An 18,229-nucleotide genomic window follows, 5' to 3' on the forward strand; every position below is an offset into this window, starting at 1 on the left:
AAGTACTTAACGAAAAGGTACTTAATTATAGTGTTTTGGAAAGCTATCGAGATAAGCTACAAGAATGTGCAAAAATATGTAGGGTGTTCCATTTAAAAAAATTGAAGTGACCTTCACGTGACCTTCAAATGACTTTTCAAAGTCAAACCAATGGTACCATCTTATGGCCCCCTCGAAACCATAAAACTTTTGTCTGAAACATTTTTCTCTGAAATGCTTTGTTTCCGAAATAATTGCGTGCGTTAATTAAAATGGCTCACCCTGTATATATATATATATATATATATATATATATATATATATATATATATATACAGGGTGATTCTAAATAACTTTATGCTTTTGCAAAAACATAATCTTGACCGAATTCTAAGACGATTTTTCCTTTGGCAAAATTTCGTCCCAAGCTTAGTTTTTGAATTATTAAAGGAAGTAGTTAACGTATGACGGGTCGAATACAAGAGGCAGGCAAGGGTGACGCGATTCACCGTCAGACGCGGGTGCTTACGCGGGGCGCCTGCTGCGATCAGCTGGTCGCTATACACATACAGACACACATGCGAACACATACATTCTCTCTCTGTCTGTCTGTCTGTCTGTCTCTCTCTCTCTCTCTCCCCCTCCCTCCCTCCCTCCCTCTCTCTCTCTCTCTCATTCGCTCACTCACCTGTAATTTTTTTTTTTTTTTTTACGAGAGAGGGGAAAATGCATTTTATGCATACCCACCGGTCGATCCAGTTATGTGGGACTCGAGTACCAAGTCGAATTACCAACTCGGTACTCCCTACCTACTAAAAATCCCTCTCTTTTCACGAATTTCCTTTGACACACTGTCCCTCTGACTTCCCGAGATCTGTTTTCACATAACGTCAAAAAATAGTTATTATTACCTTGTTCGATGACTTTTGATGTATTGCTGTAATTGCTTGAAGGAGAAATGAATTTTCCGATAGATCGTACGTTCTCAAATTTAACGTAGATATCACGTTGCAAAAGACAAGAAATCCACATTAAATTATTAACTGAAAGTTTTTCTTCTTTCATGAACTGTATTCTTTTATAAACTTTAACGTAATCACATTTATTTACTCACTCGATGAGACGAGAAATTTACTAATGACTCTCACTAATCACTATTAATCACTCTCGAATAATAACTGTTGGCGATTAAAAATCACTCGATGAAAGAAACACACGCGGACACGTTACTACACGACGCGACGACGCGACAATGCGACGATAATTACTCGGCGACTGCAAGCAGTTTTTTGTCATGGTAGGTTGCGGTAGGTTAAGGTACTACTGGCGCAATCGAACGCGATCATGTGTTCAATTGAAGAATGCGGTAAACATAATAAACATTTAACATATTAATATTATTATTATCATGAATGTGTGTGATATCCATACATCGTATATCTATTTAAAAATTAATTAGATTAAATAAGTGTTTTTAAAATATTTATTACTTTTACTATTATCTTAAATAAATATTTAATATTAATATTTTATGATAATAGTAAAAGTAATAAATATTTTAAAAACACTTATTTAATCTAATTAATTTTTAAATAGATATACGATGTATGGATATCACACACATTCATGATAATAATAATATTAATATGTTAAATGTTTATTATGTTTACCGCATTCTTCAATCGAACACATGATCGCGTTCGATTGCGCCAGTAGTACCTTAACCTACCGCAACCTACCATGACAAAAAACTGCTTGCAGTCGCCGAGTAATTATCGTCGCATTGTCGCGTCGTCGCGTCGTGTAGTAACGTGTCCGCGCGTGTTTCTTTCATCGAGTGATTTTTAATCGCCAACAGTTATTATTCGAGAGTGATTAATAGTGATTAGTGAGAGTCATTAGTAAATTTCTCGTCTCATCGAGTGAGTAAATAAATGTGATTACGTTAAAGTTTATAAAAGAATACAGTTCATGAAAGGAGAAAAACTTTCAGTTAATAATTTAGTGTGGATTTCTTGTCTTTTGCAACGTGATATCTACGTTAAATTTGAGAACGTACGATCTATCGGAAAATTCATTTCTCCTTCAAGCAATTACAGCAATACATCAAAAGTCATCGAACAAGGTAATAATAACTATTTTTTGACGTTATGTGAAAACAGATCTCGGGAAGTCAGAGGGACAGTGTGTTAAAGGAAATTCGTGAAAAGAGAGGGGTTTTTAGTGGGTAGTGAGTACCGAGTTGGTAATTCGACTTGGTACTCGAGTCCCACATAACTCACTGGATCGACCGGTGGGTATGCATAAAATGCATTTTCCCCTCTCTCGTTAAAAAAAAAAAAAATTTACAGGTGATTGAGCGAATGAGAGAGAGAGAGAGAGAGAGAGAGAGACAGACAGACAGACAGACAGACAGACAGACAGAGAATGTATGTGTTCGCATGTGTGTCTGTATGTGTATAGCGATCAGCTGCTCGCAGCAGGCTCCCCGCGTAAGCTCCCGCGTCTGACGGTGAATCGCGCCACCCTTGCCTGCCTCTTGTATTCGACCCGTCATACGTTAACTACTTCCTTTAATAATTCGAAAACTAAGCTTCGGACGAAATTTTGCCGAAGGAAAAATCGTCTTAGAATTGATTCAAGAATATGTCATTTCAGGGACACAGGGGTTATTTTGAATCACCCTGTATATATCCTACATAATAAGTAGCAGAGCTACATGAATTGTTGCAAGCGAAATTATTGAATCGTCTTATAAAATAATATAAGAAAAAAATTATTCACCAAGAGATAAGCGACCCTCCGAGCTTCATTCAGTACAGTTGTACATGGGCTCATTTAGCGATAAGATAAGAGACCCGGCACGACCGCCTGGTATTACAGCCATCCGCTACAATAGAATTACTTCGATATATCGAACTGTAATAATTAGAACGCTTTTATACCACCCAATTGTTATTAACAATTATTTTCTCTATGTTAAGCAACTATATATATACAGGGTGACCCATTTTAACTTAGGCAGCCAAATAACTCGAAAAATAAGCAAGATAGAGAAAAATGTTTTAGACAAAAGTTGTATGGTTTCGAGGGGGCCATAAGATGGTATCATTGGTTTGACCTTGAAGAGTCATTTGAAGGTCACGTGAAGGTCACTTCAATTTTTTTAAATGGAACATCCTATATATTTTTGTACATTCTTGTAGCTCATCTCGAGAGCTTTCCAAAACACTATAATTAAGTACATTTTCATTAAGTACTTTTTGAGTTATGAGGCTTGAAATAATTTCTTAATTTTACATAAACCGTAAAATATCTTGTAAAATATTCATTTTTCGATTACCTTACCTTAATAGTTTTATGTACAAAATAATGAGAGGAATCAATTGGTGTAAAGAAAACACATAGTTGTTTCGAAGAAAAAATATGTAATTTGCAATTAACAATTCCATATTTTTTCTTAAAAACAACTATGTGTTTTCTTTACACCAATTGATTCCTCTCATTATTTTGTACATAAAAGTATTAAGGTAAGATAATCGAAAAATGAATATTTTACAAGATATTTTACGGTTTATGTAAAATTAAGAAATTATTTCAAGCATCATAACTCAAAAAGTACTTAACGGAAAGGTACTTAATTATAGTGTTTTGGAAAGCTCTCGAAATAAGCTACAAGAATGTACAAAAATATATAGGGTATTCCATTTAAAAAAATTGAAGTGACCTTCACGTGACCTTCAAATGACTCTTCAAAGTCAAACCAATGATACCATCTTATGGCACCCTCGAAACCATACAACTTTTGTCTAAAACATTTTTCTCTATCTTGCTTATTTTTCGAGTTATTTGGCTGCCTAAGTTAAAATGGGTCACCCTGTATATATATATCCACATATATATATATATATATATATATATATGTATATTATAAAATGATTGTAATTATAATAGTTTATGACACCAGAATTTACTAATTATAAAAAATTTATTATAAGCGGAATTTTAAGGCAGCTTTTGAACGGAGCATGCTAGAAGAACCGTTCGCATTTCTTTCGCATTTCTTTAAGGAGATTTAAGATTCTACATTAGAAAATGTATGCAAATAACGGGAATTCTGGTAGCTAAAAACTATTATAAAATTTTATAAATTAACAAACCAACGCACGGATAGCCAAACCACCCCCACGCAAAAGCGCAACTACTACGTCACATGCGCCAAAAGGAAGGGCAGCTAGAGTAGCAAATAGCAGCCAAGCAACCTACGCTTAGAGCTCCCATTCCCCTACCACTGACTCCTGGAACGAAGTAGGGATCAGAGGGTACCTCAGGGAGCGCAGCTCAGTCTTCCGTGTATTTGACCCAGCGCTCTCGAGTGGACAACACCTAGCATCTGACCACCAGCTCTCTAGAAGGAAGGAAGCATCTTAGAGCCGTCAAATATTGTACTTGTTACGTCCCGCAACAAAATTTTTAACTTTTTATTTAAGCACGAAAAAAACGCTTCTGTAACCTATAAAACATAATTCTACCAACGAACATGCAAAGTTCGATCCCATCGCGTAGCATATTACTGTTAATATATTTAATATTATTAATTGAAAATCTACCGCATCATCTATTATTACCATTATTTCTTCTCATAAAATCCCACCGCGCGATATATTACCACTAGCTTTTACCACACACCAATACTATCTCACCGCGCAATATATCATAGTTGATACCTTCAGAACTAATCTTTTTTGTTAAGACACTAGCTATACATAACATAACCTCGCTTAGAGACGATAGAAATAATTTTAAGTACTTACCCACATAGAGGGTTACCGACTACAAATTACCGACAATAATTTTCTACATTATCAACTATAGTTAAAATCACCCACAGAAAAATTATCGACTGTCGATAAAGTAGATTCCTACTTTACCGACAGAGCCAAAGTTACCGACAGAAAAATTACCGACCCATGATAACACAGTTACCGACGTTACCGACTGAGGACAAAGTCATTTCCTACCTTACCGACAGTGAAGACTGTCCGTACCCACATTACCGACAGACGGCAACGCCATCTCTGGGTCTCTAACGATGATACTAACTTTACCGACATATAAGAGAACACCTCCTTTATATACACATATAAAATACCTCCTTTATTAATATGTAATCCTGATACAAAAGAAATTTTACAAATCAAAAACCAAAAGACTTTATATACATATATATATATTTTTGAACACGTCCCAGCACTGACTACACGTATACGTAATTATTTTGGGGCCAAAATTATATCAAAAATCATTGATTTCAGATTAACACGAAAAATACTATAAATAAAAATCTTATAACATTTTTCCCTTAAGAAGCATAAAAAGTCAGACCGACACATGTATGCATAATTATGAAAACTCCAATACTACTAATTTTATAAACGAAGTTTTAAATATAATTTTCCGTATGCGATATTATGATTCATCATCACATCCCAAGTTAAGACTATGGAATATTCCGCTCAAATACTATTGCACAACATTACGCAACATGATGAAATAATTAATTATCATTAAGTAACAAATGAATTTATTGTTATTAAGCGTATGCAATAACTTCCATTTATATATTAATCCACAAAAAATCCGTTCAAGAGAACATTGCGCAACATAACGAAATAATTAACTTATTGTTAAATATTAATATTAAGTACATGCAATAATTTTTATTCAAGAACCTAATAGATATAAATATTAAAAATAAAAGCAAAGAATAAAAATTGTTGCACCATTTACTGAAATAATTTATAGTATTTCTATACTTATATCCCACCGCAAAATTATAAATACTTATATAATTGTAATTATAATAATTATAATACCAGGATTCATTAACAATATTTTTACATATAAAATAAAACTTTTGAACGGAGCATGCTAAAAACTCCGTTGACATTTCTATAGCCAGAGCTTAAAAATCTACATAAGAAAATATATGCATACCATTTGCAAAGAAATCCTGATGGTCTAATAATTATTATAAAAATCATATGTCAAAATGCGATATAACCAGTATAGCCGATTCTATACTGACCGCTCCGTCACCCCCACTACAATTTCAGAGAGTCCCACCATCTGCAAGTTAAATTACGCCCAATTTCCGCGGCAACGCCCAGCAGCGCGCGCATCCTCCCCACACTTGTGCCAGCGGCGCGCGCAACCAGCCCGAAGAAGGGAACCAATAAGCAACCGCGCCGCCCACGCCGAGGCGCGCGCATCTTCCGAGGCGCGCGCATCCGTCACGTCAGCGGGAGCCAATCCCAAATCATTGCGCAACAATCACGTCAGAGAAAACCAATCACCCGTTGACAACGCGGCACATCCCTCGAGGCGCACGCATCTTTCGAGGCGCGCGCAGCCAGAAGCAGAGGAGGGAACCAATCACTGCTCGACTCCCTCCACGGAGAAGCGCATCTCCTACTATTGGGACCGTGTGCAAAACTGGGACTGACGACTATATAAACCCGTGCAGAGCGGTCCTCCTGGCATTTGGCCCAACGATCTTCACAGTGTTAACTTGGCATTTGGCCCAACGATCTTCACAGTGTTAACTTGGCATTTGGCCCAACGACCTTCACAGTGTTAACTTGGCATTTGGCCCAACGATCTTCACAGTATTAACTTGGCACTTTGCCCAACGATCTACTACAGTTAACAACTACTGGCATTTGGCCCAACGTTCTCCAAGTATAATAACTTGCATCTTGTGAAATATTGTACCAGTATATAATAAAATCAGTGAGTTCCAAACGTTAAGTTGTCAATCAAATTTCCGGATCTCCGCCTTCATCCAAAGCCGTCACCGAGGTAGACGGTTGCAGACAGAAGGAAGCAACGTTTATTTATCAGCCTAGTGAAGGGAAGCAGCCTTCACACACTAGGACATTGCAGACACTGGACTAAATATCCGGCCACTTGTCATTAATCTAACCTTTAATTTCTACTAACAACTAAATTCAGTGAAACAGTGCGCGACAATTCGGGAACCTTACCTTTGATTACCCGTATTCTTTAATCCAGTTATTCAACTTTAGTAAATATCATTTCCAATTGGAAAATTTATCTGGGACTTATCTCTTTGATAAGACGACGCGATAGACAGTGAACGAGTGCGAAACTGCAGCGGCAGGTCGAACCCAAGTCTGGCTCGGTGGAAAAATAATTATCTTGAGGAATTTATTCCCATAGATAGAGGTTGTTTCTCAACCTAGAGCTGGTGAGGCAATAAAAAATAAGCGGCCTCCTGTCAATCGACATTTGAGTAGGCGAAAATACAATTTTCGATTAATAGGCAATTATCTTGAGGGATTTATCCCAATGATAGAAGTTGACCTTTTGATCTTGGATTGAATTTAGCCTTAACTTCAAAATACGAGATACATCCCAGGACTTAGAGACAATACACTGGCTTAGTTTATAACAATTTGAATCATTATCACTACTTAAAATTATAACCTAACCTTACGAGGTTAATACTAAGCCAGCCGTATGATAGGTGGATACCTTGTCAGCGTATCCAAACTCCTAATTTTTCCTCGAATCCCCATTCGATTTTCAGAGAATGAAAATAAAATAAGAATTTATTTTAAATCAAGATAACACATTAACATTTCAAACAAATAAATTCTCGATAATCCTAATTTACCATCAGTTGGTAATTTTTCCAATAGTCTTCAATTAAAACTTACCATCGATCGGTAACATACCAACGGCAGGTAACTTACCATCAGTCGGTAAAACAGAAAGTGACTCTAACCATCGGTCGGTAAAACGGAAATCTACTTTACCATCGGTCGATAAAACAGAAAGCGAAGCTAATCATAAGCCGGTAAAACGGAAATCTACTTTACCATCGTTCGGTAAAAGAGAAATTTACATTACTGACGGTCGGTAATTTTCGGGAGTCAACGTTACCAACAATAAAATTTTTTTCAAAAGTACTAACCTTTCTATTTCTGCCGGTCTATACTTCTATCAACTTTGGGGACATCTATCTGACTATACTCGGGATAACAATTACAAATTGAACATTTATATGGAATTCCTTTTTTCCTTTTTTTTATTAACAGGTGTCGGGTATTCTTAAATTCGACTTTCCGCAAAAGTAGGTGACTTCAAAATCACCAAAGACTCAAATACTAAATAGACAGGTCTATAATTGGTTAATTAAACGATAGATGGTCCGAGTGAGACAAGGTAACTTCGATGCCCGTCGAAATATTCTACGCCGTGTGAGACGAAATAGGCAAACGCGACGTACCTTCTTCCCTATCATCACTCTTGAGAATGAAATCATTGCACCAGTTCCCGAGATCATCGACTTAGAACCTCAGTCACCTATCCCCATAATCACTATTGAGGAAGAAAGCCACGAAATTATCCCAGTCCCACATAATCAATATTCTCCCTCCAATCTAGTAGAGGGAATTACCGAAGATTAGAGCAACTGTTCGACCATCTCGTTAAACTCCGACCAGGCATCCATCCCCGGACCTTCAGTGGATTGGAGTCAGAGTCTAGAAACTGCTTCCATCTCAGGGACATTCCAACATCTTGACACCGTACCCCTATACAACTACTATCCCGAGGAAAACGGCCTATATAGTCTTCCTAGCTATTCCCCCGTGGCATATGAAGACCCAGACCCCTTCGAGCCCTTAGAGATTTCCCTAGCTTCCCCAGAAGGACCCGTCTCGACCATAAGCATCGAATATTCTTACTTTCTACCAGAATCGTACGGTTACCCGAGGGAGGAATAAAAGGATATTCAAATTTGTATCTCATTAAAGAAAAAATATATTTTGAACAAAATAGAATAAACTTATAAAATTTAGTATGAACGTTTATTCACTCTCCACGTAGAATCCTCTCTGCCAAGCACAATAGATCTTCAATCTCTCGGCGTCCCAGGGTATAGCCGGCCAAGCAGGTTGCCCTAAAACAAATTGAGAGATTAATTGCGTCCAACTGGGAAAGTAAGACTTCCAGGCCAGTCCTGAGGAACTGAGGACGTAACAGAGTAGTATTAAAATTTTTTTGGTGGCAGCGGTGGGATCTGCCGAAGGATCTGTGCTTTAGAGAGATTCAGTGGATAAGAATAAATAATTTTCAACGCAATCATGCAAACCCGCTCAAGCTCTGCAAGCTCCGTAACCACAGGAGCTACGAAAAAACAATATAGTCCAGAAGAAGTTGAAATCATAATGAAGAAGATGCACGAGAAGGAACAATTATTAAAAGAACAGTCAGAGGATCTACAAGTTAAACAAGAGCGTCTTAGAAGAGCTCAAGAAGAATTAGAACAAAGAGAATTTACCGAAGACTCCACAGGCATGGAACAATTAATATCATCGATGCATAAGATAGCTGATCAAATTGAAAGAATTAATTCAAGGATCACAAACTTGGAAAATTCCACTCAAGACACAAGGCATGATAGGCCCGAAACACAAACGACTCCGCAACTCTCTCCACATAAATTTGATGATGGATCAACCATCCCCCATACGATTAAAAGATGCTATCGACACGATTCCTAAATTCGATGGACATAAAATGTCCGTTTTCCATTTTAGTAAAATCTGCGAACGCGCTCTTGAATTAATACCGCAGTATCATGAATATTTCTTAGTCCAATTAATAATGAATAAATTACAAGGACACGCTTACTCCGCAGTAGAAGGATCTGAATATCATACTGTTTTTGAATTAACACAAAGATTGAAGCTTATATTTGGGCCGAATAAATCGGTAGACCAATATAGAGGAGAATTGGCAAATGTATACATGAAACATAACGAAGATATTTTTAATTATATTGGAAGAGTACAAGAATTACGCGCCGCAATCATCGATGGAGAAACGGACTATACTGGACATATAGACGAAAAATCGAAAAATGCAATCGAAATGACTACATTGCACAGCTTCATTAATGGACTTCCATCTGACCTATTAGTAAGAGTCAAGCTGGAATATCCTCATACCTTCAAAGATGGAATAAGCACTGCTATCCAACTATCTAAAACTATAGAAGCAGAGAACATACGGAAACGAACCGTGTTCCGTCCGAATTTCCAACTACGTGCAGATCGACCTAATAATTATAACAACACTTCTCGCCAATTTCCTGTAACTAACAACACTAATAATCAATCTAAACCGGGTAATGGGAATACAACTACATTACCACCAGCTCTTCCGACATTCTCAAGACCAGCAATACCCGCTGGACAATCTCCGCAGAATTATCAAACAAAGATTTGCCGCTATTGTAAAACACCAGGCCACCTGATACAAGAATGCCGAAAACTAGCCTGGAGACGAGCTCAAGAAAGAATACAGCAACCAGTAAATTCGGGAAACGCTCAAGGCGTTCCGATAATCCCGGCGTCCGTCGGAACGATCAGCAACAGGGGCGCCAGACTTATTTCATACAAGGAAAACCCAGCGCCACAGTCCCCCCGGAAGCAACAGTGCAAGCCTCCGGATCTGCCAATTGAATAGCAATCAGCATCCTACGGACTTACCTACGATTACATTAGCCTCTCTAGATTTGGCAAAAGAATGCAGATTTATGATCGACTCAGGATCCGGTTTAAATCTTATTAAGGAAGGATGCCTGAAACCATACGTTAATCTTGATACAACCAATCCCCTCTGCTTGCAAGGGATTGCCTCTGAAACCGTCGTCACTTTAGGCGTCATTTTTATGACGATACTCGGCAGAACGTCCGAATTCTACGTAATCTCTGACTCAATCGCATTCCCACAGGATGGGATCTTAGGCAACAAGTTCCTGAGGGAACGAGCCGTTACCATAGATTACAAAAATAATTTTATTCAACATGACGACGAGAGAATTCCTTTTCTAAACTCAAATTCTATACTTCTTAAAGCAAGAAGCGTTACCCCTTGCTCCTTTCCAATCTCAAATCAACAACAACAAGTCGGTTATGTGCCACGTCATACTCTAGCCGAAAGCAGCTATTATGGGCAAGCAATCGTTACTAATAATAACGGGAAGGCATACATGCCTATCTTTAACACTTCCGAGGAAGAATTCATTTTCAATATCCCCGTTATTCAACTACAAGATTTCGACGTCTGTGAGCCAGACGTATCAGCTACTAACTCCGTTGGATTAGAAGAACCCCGAGGGAAATTCTCTAATGCCATCAACAATCCTATTTACTTTAATCAAGCATTGCCCCAATCCACCGAAAGAGCTACTGACGTTATAAATCTTCTTCGACTAGAACATCTGAACTCCGAGGAGTCAGCAAACATACAGTCTCTAGTATACAAGCACGCCGATAGATTTCATATTACTGGTGAACATCTTCAAGCTACTAATGCCGCGCAATACTATGTTCCTACTATTAATGAGGTACCAGTCCACACAAAACAATACAGGTTTCCCCCTGTACATAAAGAAGAGATCGATAAACAAGTAACCGAATTATTATCTTCAGACTTAATCGAAGCATCAACCTCACCTTATAACTCTCCACTTTGGATTGTTCCTAAAAAACCAGACTCTCTAGGAAACAAACGATGGCGAATGGTCATCGACTACCGTAATCTTAATGAAAAAACCATAGGAGACGCTTATCCTTATACCAAATATGACAGATATACTCGATCAACTCGGGTCCGCTAAATATTGTCTTTTAATTTTGGAGCTGGTTGACGCAACCGTCAGATTGAATCTTGCCTTGATTTCAACACACGAGATACATCCCAGAAATTAGTGATGATGCACTGGCTTAGCTTTTGATAATTTCAATTATTATTTTAGTACATTTCATTTATTATAACCTGATATTATAAGGTTAATACTAAGCCAGACGTTTGACAGGTGGATACATTATTAAAGTATCCAATCTCCTTATTCCTCCTCAAGCCTCTTCGATTTTCAGTAAACCGACTTTAGATATTCAAATCGCAATTTAAAAACAAAACTAACCTAATAATTTAACAAAATTATATAAATTACCGTCGGTCGATAAAGTTACCATCGCTCGGTAAAACCGAAATCTACATTACCGACGGTCGGTAAACTAATGTTACCATCGGTCGGTAAAACCGAAATCTACATTACCGACGGTCGGTAAACTAAAGTTACCATCGGTCGATAAAACAGAAATCTACATTGTCGACGGTCGGTAAAACAGAAATCTACATTACCGACGGTCGGCAAAATCGATGTTACCATCGGTCGGTAAAACAGAAACCTACATTACCATCGATCGGTAAGTTTCGTGAGTCGATAATTACCCCGGGTCGGTAATTCATTATTACTATTATGACTTATTCTTCTCCGACTATACTCTAGCCGCGATCTAAACCCTTATGAAGCTTCAATAACTAGATCTTACTATTACTTTCTGTATTCTTGGGATAATAATTATTTATTACTGAACGAATAGTCACGCGAGACCCTTTCTTTTATTAACAGGTGTTGGTCAACGTAAGTAACACCGAACCACTATACAATATTATTCCATCTTCACTTAATTAAATAAATTGTTACCAAACTATATAATTAATAGATGGTCCGCGCTCGACGCTCAACCCCGGGTACTCGACGTGAGCTTTCCATTCGCAAAGCTTCTCGCCATATACAACAGAATAGACGCACCCGACGATTACTGCTTAATCGCGTCTCATTCCTAAACGAACTTATAGAGCCAACCCCATCTACGATAAATCAGTCTTCTCCATCCATCCCAGAGATCGCAGAAATAAATGTTTCAACGTCAAAAGATCTGTCTCCCCCTCTAACTGAAGGAAATACAGAAATCCAAGAACCCCTCGACACTCAAATAAATACTTTCGCTTCAACGACACCACCTACGGGAAATAACTACACCCCCTTTGAAACAACAAAGGAACTACCTGAAGAACTGAGCGACTTTATCTTGGAAGCCGAAGAGCGAAACGCTGAGATAGCGTCAAACCCAGAACAATATAATTATTCGCCGGAAGAAGACGATTTCTATCCTCCTCCAAGCTATTCACCAGTAACCTACGAGGATCTAGACCCTTTCGCACCCTTGGAGATTCCCCAAATAGAAACCGCGATACCTATTGCAAATATCGATAGCGAATATTCATATATTCTCCCAGAAATATACGGTTACTCTTCGGAGGAATAAATCCACATTTATTCAAGTTATTAAAGAAAAGAAAAGGTGAAATAAATAAAGAAATCTTAAATCTATATAAACCATTTATTTATTCGCATTCCCTCCTGAATCCTCTCTCGAAGAGCACAACAGACCTTCAATCTCTCGTCGTCCCAGGGTATAGCCGGCCTAGCAGGTTGCCCTAAAACAAATTGAGAGATTAATTGCGTCCAACTGAGAAAGTAAGACTTCCAGACCAGTCCTGAGGAACTGGGGACGTAACAAAAACTTTGACGTTAATCGACCAACTTACTATTGTTACGTCCCGCAACAAAAATTTTAAATATTGCTTTGTAGAATAGTATAAAAGAATTTTTCATCTTATATAATTTTACGTGTAATTATATATCCCTAAAAAAATTACCCTTTTAAAAAAAAGGTAAAAAAAGGTGCTAAGTCCGCGTAAAAAACAGTATATGTATTTGCAAAATAGTGTATTATTAACTGTAAAAAACTATTGTAAAAAACCTGTCTCCAAAATAGTGTTATTTTAAAACTGTAAAAAACCTATCTTCAAAATAGGATTATTTTAATCTACAAAATAGTTATTTTAATCTGCACAAAATAGTGTTATTTTAAACCGTAAAAAATTGTTCTACAAATTATTTTAATTTTGTGTAAAATTGTATATCCTACAAAAATAATGATATCAAAAAAATTGCGCTAAGTGAAAATAAAAACTTATAAAAATATTTTAACCAAAAAAAGTTATACAAAATAGTTGTTTTAATTTTCTACATTATATCCTAGAAAAATGATGATATCCAAAAATTACGCTAATTGAAAATAAAAACTTAAAATATTTTAACTAAAAAAAATTGTACAAAATAATTGTTTTAATTTCCTACAAATAATATTAAAAAGTTGCGAGTAATATTAAAATAAATTTTTATTTTTTTTTATTAATATCTAATTTTTAATTTTTTTAATAATTTTTAATTTTGTATTTTGTATTATCATTTCCTTTTTTTTTTTTTTTAATTAAACTTTTCAGGATTATATGCATATGATTATTGCAATGTATATGATTGTTCATATTTTCAACGATTTTTTATAATAGATATATTACAATTCATTTAATATCATTTTTTTTTTAATATTGGAAATAAAAAAGAAATGTATATTTTATAGTGAAAATTTTTATTCAGTTGGCGCAACTTTTTAATATTATTTGTAGGAAATTAAAACAATTATTTTGTACAATTTTTTTTAGTTAAAATATTTTAAGTTTTTATTTTCAATTAGCGTAATTTTTGGATATCATCATTTTTCTAGGATATAATGTAGAAAATTAAAACAACTATTTTGTATAACTTTTTTTGGTTAAAATATTTTTATAAGTTTTTATTTTCACTTAGCGCAATTTTTTTGATATCATTATTTTTGTAGGATATACAATTTTACACAAAATTAAAATAATTTGTAGAACAATTTTTTACGGTTTAAAATAACACTATTTTGTGCAGATTAAAATAACTATTTTGTAGATTAAAATAATCCTATTTTGAAGATAGGTTTTTTACAGTAGTTTTTTACAGTTTTAAAATAACACTATTTTGGAGACAGGTTTTTTACAATAGTTTTTTACAGTTAATAATACACTATTTTGCAAATACATATACTGTTTTTTACGCGGACTTAGCACCTTTTTTTACCTTTTTTTTAAAAGGGTAATTTTTTTAGGGATATCACTCTTTTTTGTACTATATGTTAAACATCTTTAAATAAATGAGCAAAGAACCCGCCACCACCCCGTCATATTTCATTAAAATTCGACGGTCCTCTTTGCTTACTATATAGATATTCAGATCCTTCAAACTTCTTTGCTATTCTTATTGCAAAAATAACGGATAATTACAAATCAATATGTCATTAGAAATCTACATTTATTATTCACAATTAATACTTATAAATCCATTAATGAATAATCGTTGCTTTGCTTATATAATTCATCATTGAATATATAAATGGAACGGAGAAAAAGTGAGTTATTTAATTCTATTTTTAATAGTAAGGAAAATAAAGACAAATTATCAAGAGACACGGTAGTGTTGGCAACTTACCTAAATATTTTTTCACAGTTCATAAATAATGCAGAATATGAAGCAGTCTTCACGAAATTATTGTTGATACATTACAACATTCTTTTATATGGGACTGATCGAAAGGGTTTTCTATCATTTTTATACAAATATTTTATAACATATATTATACATTTACAGTTCCAGAAACGAAAAAGAACCAGCAACAATTAATGATAATGAAACTCACAAAAGGTAAGCAATGATTATTAATAATATCTATAAAGATATTTTATAATATAATTTATTATTTTATATATTTTATTTCAATCTTTTATTATAATCTTCTATTATATATGTTTCACGCATGATACTGTTTAACTTTTATTTAAATGTCTTATTATAATTCGTATATGTATTATACATACAAATACATATAATTACTCATCGCAATAACTAATGATTGTTATAATACATATATATTACTATATGTTGCATGCACAATACAAATGCATTATAATAAAAAATTAAAATAGACCATTAAAATTAAAACTAACCATTAGTTGTTGCGATACGTAACTATATGTACTTCTGCGTATAACACATATATATGTATTACAATAAAAGATTAAAATAAAGGTTAACCAAGTATTGTGTGTGCAACTCATATGCATTACAATAAGGATTAAAATAATAAAATATATAAAATAATAAAATATTATAAAACTTTTTATAGAAATGATAGATAACAATCTATTATTTCATTATAAAAATGTTTTATAATCTATTTTAATATTTTATTATCTTAATCTTTTATTATAATGCATATGTATTGCACACACAATACTTGGTTAACTTTTATTTTAACACTTTATTGTAATACATATTGTAATACATATATATAATAAAAATATAGAAATATATAATAAAAATAGATGACAAAGAATTAATTTTTATCTTAATCTTTTATTGTAATACAAAAATATTTTATATTGTACAATATATTTTATACATTTCTATTTTCAGATCTAACGAAAAGGAAAATGAAGAAAATCCTAAAAAGTAAGTGTAACACATTATATTATTAATACATATGCGTAAGAAATGATAGATAACAAGAGAATAAAAATTTATTTTACTATTTTTATTGTAATTCACTTATTGTAATTACTTATTTTTTATTGTAATTCATATTTGTGTTGCACACACAATACATATATGCATTACAATAAAAGATTAAAATGAAGATTAATCATTTATTATCTATCATTTCTACTATCATTTCTAAACATATTTTATAATATGTATTTTATATGTTTCCATTCTTTCAGAACCTACAATATGGAAGAAATGGAGCCAGAAATTGAATTGTCGTCCTTTCTACGTGTTGAGGCTGAAGCGGCTTTAAAAGAAAATATAATACTTAAAAAAAAAATACAAAAATTAATGGAAACACAAAAAGAATCGCCTCCACCAACGATGGCATCACTACCACCGCCACTGCCGCCGTTAACGTCGTCACTGCTGCCATCGCCGTCAGCGTCGTCACCGCTGCCACCGCCGCCGTCGTCACCGATAACGACAGCGGGGCAAGTAAGAGGTAAATAATTTTGAATTATATAATTGGCACGTTAATTATAAAGGAATCAGCTAAATGAATCAGCTATGTTAAAAGTTAATAAATCTATTACATTTTCAGATTTATGAATTTAACATTGCCCAAAGTATTTTTAGCCTTCTATAGAATTAAAATTTGTATTTTCATGAATTTTTGTGTCGTATAAATTATATTTTACAAAAGAAATTTTTAATTCACAAATAATTATTTTTATATTTTAAAAGGCTAAAAGTATTTTGCGTAATGTTAAATTCATGAATCTGAATGTACATATATTAAAATTAGATTTATTAACTTTCAATATAGTTAATCCGTGCAGTTCTTCTTTAAATATTATATTCAAATAAAATAACATTAAAATATTCCTTTTATTGTAGAACAACCGCGTGCACGATGGGCTAGAGCGGGACGGTCGAGAGGACGAGCCCGAGGCCGAAGTTCCAATCCAAGAACCTCAGCCCGTTATAGAAATAATATTTTTAATTTTTATTAATATTTAAATGTGTATGCGTGTGCGTGTGTGTGTGTGTGTGTGTGTATCATCATAACATAGAATATTTTTTATAAATGTGTCTTTTTGTTTTTTCTTTCTATGCTTTGCACAAACTTCTTTTTATTTTTCATTTCCTTTTGCAAAGCATAAGCTATTTTTAATTTTAAAAATTTAAATATTCTACGTTATGATGATATAAAAATATGTTTGTATATGTGTACATGCGTGTGCGTGTGTGTATGTAATATCATCATAGCATAGAGTATTTATTTTTTCTTTCTATGCTTTTGCATAAACTACTTTTCATTTTTAATTTTCTTTCGCAAAGCATAAGTTATTTTTAATTTTGAAATTTTGAATTTCAATACTCTATGTTATGATGATATAAAAATATGTTTGTGTGTGTGTGTGCGTGTGTATATGTGTGTGTGTGTGTGTGTACATCATCATACATAGAATATTTTTTTTTATAAATGTGTTTTTTCGTTTTTTCTTTCTATGCTTTGCATAAACTACTTTTTATTTTTAATTTTATTTTGCAAAGCATAAGCTACTTTTAATTTTGAAATTTAAAAATTCTATGTTATGATGATTTCTTTTAAAATCGCTTCAGCCTCAACATGTAACGATGACGATAATTCAATTACTGACTCCATTACTTCTTCCATGATTAGTTTGTGCGTGTGCGTTTGTGCGTGTGTGTGTGTGTATCATCATAACATAGAATATTTTTTATAAATGTGTCTTTGTTTTTTCTTTCTATGCTTTGCATAAACTACTTTTTATTTTTCATTTCCTTTTGCAAAGCATAAGCTATTTTTAATTTTGAAAATTTAAATATTCTACGTTATGATGATATAAAAATATGTTTGTA

The 18,229-nt window shown here is 34.1% G+C and overlaps 1 protein-coding gene across 1 annotated transcript; it reads left to right on the forward strand.

The window, feature by feature from the left end:
- Positions 1-16,591: 16,591 nt before the first annotated feature.
- LOC145973402 (uncharacterized) lies at positions 16,592-17,643 on the forward strand. The gene is made up of 2 exons (XM_083102737.1): positions 16,592-16,844; positions 17,240-17,643. The coding sequence occupies exons 1-2, from the start codon at positions 16,595-16,597 to the stop codon at positions 17,353-17,355; spliced, it is 366 nt and encodes a 121-aa protein (XP_082958863.1). The 5' UTR covers positions 16,592-16,594; the 3' UTR covers positions 17,356-17,643.
- Positions 17,644-18,229: the final 586 nt, after the last annotated feature.

Source organism: Camponotus vicinus, unplaced genomic scaffold (assembly GCF_025532165.1).
Source record: "Camponotus vicinus isolate PSW18456_S1 unplaced genomic scaffold, iyCamVici1.0 SCAF_6, whole genome shotgun sequence".
NCBI lineage: Eukaryota > Metazoa > Arthropoda > Insecta > Hymenoptera > Formicidae > Camponotus > Camponotus vicinus.